The sequence below is a fragment of the Diorhabda carinulata genome, chromosome 7 (assembly GCF_026250575.1).
Source record: "Diorhabda carinulata isolate Delta chromosome 7, icDioCari1.1, whole genome shotgun sequence".
Lineage (NCBI taxonomy): Eukaryota > Metazoa > Arthropoda > Insecta > Coleoptera > Chrysomelidae > Diorhabda > Diorhabda carinulata.
The window spans coordinates 23,973,330-23,980,089 of NC_079466.1; the positions used below are offsets into that span (position 1 = coordinate 23,973,330).

Genomic DNA, 6,760 nt, shown 5'->3' on the forward strand with positions numbered 1-6,760 from the left:
TTAGTAGCAAGTCGAATCTTTTTACTTCTGCATTGTTGTCAGTTCTCATACACAGAAAGTCTTGATTAGTTTTGTTTTTGATAACTCGTAACCAGCTAGGAAATTTTATTCTATATATTGTTTACCATGACTATAATTCGTGAATATCGGCAAAAAAGATCGCGAAATAGAAAAAAGATATTTCTAGATCAAGCCAGATTATTTTGCGAAAATTCCACTTTACACGGCGTTAAATATATCGCAGAAAGTGGTAGAAGTTACGCAGAGAGGTACTTTTCGCATTATTCAGTTTCTTATTTGTAGAAACTGAGTTGTATTATCAATTCCAGGTTTATGTGGGTTATATGGATAACTGCTGGATTGGTTACTACTATTATAATTATTGTTAATCTATGGGAGAAATTCCAAACGAATCCAACAATAACTGGATTAGATACAGATTTTCACAATTGGGATGTCGCCTTTCCCGCTATTACGATTTGTCAAAATAACCCAGCAAACGACGAAAGGATAAATGATATTATTAATATCAATCAGAACAGGTTTTTAATACGATTCTGTTTCAAATTAATTTTCTCTCACTTTTTTATTACTAAATAAGGTGAAATTTTGTGCACACGATTACAATACTAAATTGACCTTGACACCGTGACCTAAAATCGTTTTACGAGGGTAAAAAGAAAAGCGTAATTTTGTACTATGCGTATTATATGTTTACAGCATTAAAAATACCTAAATTGTTAACATATATCGAAGTATTTTTGAGTTTTTTTTTTCAAATATATGTTAATGAATGTACTAAATACAAATAGTATAATTTTGGTATCTTCCAGTTCAGATCAGAAAGATTTTTATACAAAGCTGGCAAAGTTATCCCTATACAATTGGAAATATTTCACAGAGCTCTATCCCACGCAAAATTTTGTTGATAATGACACAAATATGAGACAACTTGCCTACAATGTGAGTAAATTTAATATATAGTGTGACAACAATGCAATTTCTACTGTTAACCTAAATGGCCGATTGTAGGAAACTGTAAATTTACTTCGAAGTATAGAGATGGGAGTGTAAGTGTGAAAATAACCGTTTTTATAACCAATTTTTTCAGATTTCTAACAAATGTGAAGATATATTTGATACTTGCCATTGGAAATCAACCACGTATAATTGTTGCGATATATTTTATCCGGTTTTTACGGAAAATGGTTTTTGTTACACATTCAACTCGAAACATTACGATAGAAATCTCGTAACGTAATTTTTTTTGAGTTATCACATGAAATAACTTATACAAACGTATCAAATATATATTTTCTTCAACTTGTATCTTAATTTATTTCAGATCTGAAAACAGAACATTTATCAAACGTTACATTCAACAAACAGATTTAAACTGGTCGATAAGAATCACAGTTAAATCTTTACAATCGTTTTTTTCTGTAAGTTTTCTTATTTAACCCATTTATTAAATGTATTAACCCGAAATTGAATCATGGATTCCATATTGAAATAATAAATACACGTCATTCTATATCATATTTCATAACTAGTTTCGAATGTCCCCCTGTAACATTTACTTCAATACTGTTTACCACGATATCTAACGAAGATGAACGACGAATATGAGTATGTGCGAGGGAGAAAGAGAGAAATATTTTGATGGTTATATAGTACCGTTATGACATTATGAATTTGACAACTCTCTTGAAGCTGTACGTTGATTTTTCGTAGATCTATATATTAAATTCCGATGAAATAATTGGTATCGATTCCAAACAGCAACACATATGGGATTTCCGTATAGATACAATTTTATTTTCCGTAAAACAAACTTACACAACATTGGATACGTCTCAATTGAATATAAAACAAAGGCACTGCGCTTTCTCAAACGAAGTTAAAATAAAGGTTTGTTTTATATCTTCAAATCAAAACGTATATATTAAATCTTTCGTTTGATAAAAAAATATTGCGTCTATGTATTTCTAAATGACAGCTGGTAACAACCGGTGTTGCCGGTTTTCGATACATAAAAACTGACTCGTAAATTAAGCTTCGTCGTTATTCATTATACAAGGTTATCAAAATAATTGTTCTTATTTGATTATCTATTATTATATGTGTTGGTTTCAGATAGATGATACTTATTCTTACACTGCTTGTACAACAGAATGTCGCATGAATAACGCAATGAAATTCTGTTCTTGTATTCCATTCTTTTACACTATTGTAGATGCGGGCTACAGACATTGCAGATTCGATGAACTTAATTGTATAAGTAAATATTTAGATGAAATTGAGAACATAGATAAATGTAAATGTCACTTAGGTTGTTTACATACGGTTTATGAAATAGAAAAACTAGATATGTTAAAGTAAGTTTTTTTTTCCGGGAAAATAGTCGATGAACGTCGATTTTTTAGGTCAAATGAAGAAGAAAGTGCAACACTGGAAAGTAAGTTTGTATCGTGGCCAATGGTAAGGTATAAAAGAGAAGTATTATTTGGTTGGGTTGATCTGTTGGGTACGTATTTATTTAAAGCGAAAATAAACTTTGAATAATGAGCTTAAGTTTTAATAAATTTAAAATATACTATATTTTATGGATTGAAATCTTAGTATATTTTGAGAGTAATCGATAATTAGGTAACTGTGTAATCATGTAAGCCAAGACCGTGCTGTAGAAGAAAAGAAGAGAACAACGTAGTAGATATTCGTTTACAGTGTTGTCATATAAACGAAATTAGTAGCACAACTTGATCTACTTTGGTTAGGCACAATCTGATGGGTTTGACTTGTAGATTAGGAGAAAATCTAAAAACTAATTATGTTATTGAATGTTTCGACGCCATTTTTTCACCGATATTTTGCTTTTAGTTTCATTTGGTGGCATAGCCGGATTATTTTTAGGATTCAGTCTCTTATCCGCGGTAGAATTAATTTACTATTTTACATTGAGATTTTACTGCATGGCTCGAATGAAACGTAAATATACAAACGTGGGAAACAGTCCAGTAAGAGTCATGAAAAAATTCAAAGAGGTAAAATATTTTTTCGTTACGTAAAAAACGAATTTCCAAAATTTCTAACTAAGAAATCTATATGAAAAAATAGTTAGTATAATGTATAAATTATCAAAAAAAAATATGTTCGAATTAATTGTTTATCAAAATAAATAAAATTTCGTATGAAATATATTTTCGCTGATTTTAGAATTACGTTTGGCAACTATGTTTGGTTTCTATCTATCTCAAGGTTAACTTATGAAAAACTGTCAGGATTATATAAGTTACAGAGTTGCCAAGTTTTATGATAAAATTTTTATTTCAAGAAATATTTTTTACTTCTAGAGTATTAAATTTCTATTTTCCAGTTGTCAAACTATACGATAGAAATTCAAAAACTTTCCATTACATCAATTATTATGAAAATTGAAGCATTTTCTTCGAAAAAAGTTTGTTTTATCTTATATTTCTTTAAAATATTTTTTAGAACTTTGTAGTGCCCATTTCCATATATGATCGGCAAAGGCGTTTATCGGACATTGTTTTATTCAACATGGCTCAGATTAAAAAGTATTAAATTTTAAAAAACAACCATCATCAAAACTTTTATCATATTATGTGTAACCACATTCAATAACTTAAAATAAAAAGTAGTTTATGTATTTGCTATTTGTATACCTTATTTTACCCAACTCTAAATTATTCTAGCTTTCTCTTAACATTTTACGATTGTTGAATGCTAAAGTGTAAGTAAAGTTTTCAAACCGATAATAAAAAATACAGATTACTGAGTGAGAAATGTCAATACCTTATTTTACCCATTTCAAAATTTTTCTGGCTCAATTAACTTCATTGAAATATATACATAGAAGAGATGGATGCTTCACAGCAAAAGGCTGACAAAAAAAAGAAGAAATAACCTATAAACTTTGTTAGTTTAAGTAACTCCGTTTTCCTACACTTTTTTATAGCTCTACATTAAGCATATTTTGACGTACCTTGTCAGTTTATAAAAAATTTTGAAAGTAAAAATGCACTATTTTTGATTAACTGAAAATGATAATCGAAATTTACGTGTCATGAACCACACACAATGCTCGAAGATGAGCTCATCAAAAACGGACATATTAATTTCGAATCTCCATTAATGGTAATAGTAAATACTCTTTTATGGCGTTTCGCATACATAATTGTGGTATTTTTACTTCCTAAGAAAAGCCCTGAATATTGGTCAAGAGTAATAACGTTTGTCCATGGTCTAGTAGCAGCTTTCGTCGGTATTAACCAATGCTTTGTGACAGACTCTCCATTCGAACACCCAGAATGGCGTACAAATTACGTCCAATCAATATTATTATCGTTTAGCGCGGGCTACTTCTTACACGATTTAATTTGGATGATACAATACGATCACGACAAATTAATGATGGCGCATCATATCTACAGCGCCATAGCTTTGATGAGAATGTTGTTTAAAGGTTATTCGGGTGCACAAGCCACGTGTTCTTTGGGAAGCATGGAAATAACCAATCCCTTTCTCCAGATGAGGTGGTTTATAAGAGCGGAAGGGATGTACCCTTCGATATTATTTACCTCGGTTGAAACAACGTTTGTTATTGTGTTCGTAACGGTCAGGATTCTTTTAGGGAGTTTTATATTGAAAACTATAATAATGCAACCGAAAAACGATTGGGATTTTATAATAATGTCGATCGTCATCTATATTTTATCTTGGTTGTTTTTGATAAATATTTTTAAATATTTACTTGTCAAATATAAATTTGTTAAAGATGACAATAAAAATTATTAGCAAAAAATGTTTTTATTGCAAAAAAATTGGGCCATTTTGTGAAATTCTAGTACCCAATCGTTTTGTTTGAACTTTTTTCATCAACTACAAAACATGGTATTCAGTTTGATTTCAAATAATAAAAGTTTTACATCGTCAATTCAAATACTATTGAAATCGTCCAAAAATAATAGATTTTAGACACAACGTTTTAATTTAAACATACAAAACTACCCGACCATACCTTCGAAAACTTGGACTGTTCCAATGCTAACTTTTCTTTCGTTCAGTGTTGCCAGAATTAATAAATTTCTTTCAATATATGAAGGATTTGGTTGTGGAATTTTTACTATTGAATTGGATGGATTAAGGTTTGTATTGGAATTTCAGTGATTTTGCGATAATTTAAAAAAAATTATTTTGTATGACAAAACGAAACATGAACATCGTTTTTGTCTTCATTTACAATATGAGTTTTTTTATTAATAGCTATGTCGCTCATCCGCTTGTGTTTGAAGGTTTTTTTGCGAGTCAATGTAATAATTATTTATATCAGTAAAAATGTTGTTCATGCATTTATAGTAGTCAAAATTTGTTTTAGAAATTTTTTGAAAGAATCAGTGAAAATTGTTTTTATTTTTGCCATAAATACTTCATGAACAAGCTTATTCATATATTTGATACATATAACAATAAAAATTGATTTTAGAACAATCTAAATTGAAAACGATCGTTGAAAATAATCCCAATCATCTCTGAAATAAGAAAGATTTGGCAACATACCGAATTGTTACTTTTATATTATGTAGACAGTTGGTTGAACACTGTAATTCCTGCCATCTTGATAAAGAAACTCCTGTTTATAATAAGTCACCGCGGTGTAAAAGAATTTTTTTTATTTATTATTGGTTATAATAAAAAAAGTGAAACCTATTTTTTTTAATTTACGTTGAACTATGAAATCATTTTAAACTACTGGACCTTACCTCCGAACAATTGGACTGATCCAAAGCGAAACTTGTCTCGTTCAGCGTTGCCAAAACCATTTTTTTTTTTTCAACGTATAAAGGATTTAGTACTGGAATTTTTACTGCTGCAGGATTGAGATTTTTATCGAAATTTCAATGATTTTGAAGGCAAATCGTATATTTATTATAAATTTAATATACAACAAAAAAATTGGTTTGAAATATTACCAATCACCTTTGAATTAGAATGAGATATGGCAACATAGCTAATTTTTACATTTATTTGTGAATGATTGGGAGTAAATGTTGTGATTACCGCCATTACTATCTTGATAAAAAACTGTCGTATTTATTGTAAGTTACAGTGGTGTCAAAGAAATATTTTTAAATATTTATTCTCGTCAAATATACATTTATTTCAGGTGATAATGAAAATAATTAATAAAAATTGTTTTTACTGTTATAAAATTTACGTTGGTATAAACCATTTTGGACTATTGGACCTTACCTCCACACCTGGACTGTTCCAATGCGAAACTTTTGTAGAAAAATTGCCCAATAAGACATGGCAACATAGAAAATTGTTAAATTCATTTGTAGACAGTTGGTTGAGTAATTCCTGCCATTACTATCTACATAGAGAAATTCATGTTTATAAAATACAGCGATGCCAAGTTTTATAATTTAAAAACCATTTATGAAATTTGTATCAAAATTATAAAATACAAACACAAGAAGCTAAGAAATTTTGATCGAGGGTGAATATTTTTAATATTAATAAATTTTTTTATGACGTGTTTACCCGCCATTTTCTTAAAAATGAATGTATAAAAAAATCTATAGTCAACTAACGATTTTAGTCGCACTGCAATTACGAGGGGGATTTGAATAGTATATGTTTCCGGTTGGATGTTGAAACTATTATATAAGGTGAATTTTTTTGTACGTTATCCGAGGAGGTTAAAAGAAATTGGGTTTGAATAATTTTTGTTAAA

At 29.2% G+C, this 6,760-nt stretch overlaps 2 protein-coding genes across 2 annotated transcripts; both read left to right on the plus strand.

Annotated features, from left to right (window-relative positions):
• Positions 1-59: 59 nt before the first annotated feature.
• Positions 60-3,677, plus strand: LOC130896882 (pickpocket protein 28-like). Its single transcript, XM_057805246.1, has 9 exons — positions 60-269; positions 330-570; positions 1,112-1,257; positions 1,358-1,442; positions 1,735-1,911; positions 2,137-2,378; positions 2,427-2,527; positions 2,881-3,044; positions 3,496-3,677. The coding sequence occupies exons 1-9, from the start codon at positions 127-129 to the stop codon at positions 3,583-3,585; spliced, it is 1,389 nt and encodes a 462-aa protein (XP_057661229.1). The 5' UTR covers positions 60-126; the 3' UTR covers positions 3,586-3,677.
• A 224-nt stretch (positions 3,678-3,901) lies between these two features.
• LOC130896234 (TLC domain-containing protein 5-like) lies at positions 3,902-4,825 on the plus strand. Its single transcript, XM_057804182.1, has one exon. It carries the CDS (start codon positions 4,102-4,104, stop codon positions 4,816-4,818), a length of 717 nt encoding a protein of 238 aa, XP_057660165.1. The 5' UTR covers positions 3,902-4,101; the 3' UTR covers positions 4,819-4,825.
• The last annotated feature ends 1,935 nt before the right edge of the window (positions 4,826-6,760 follow it).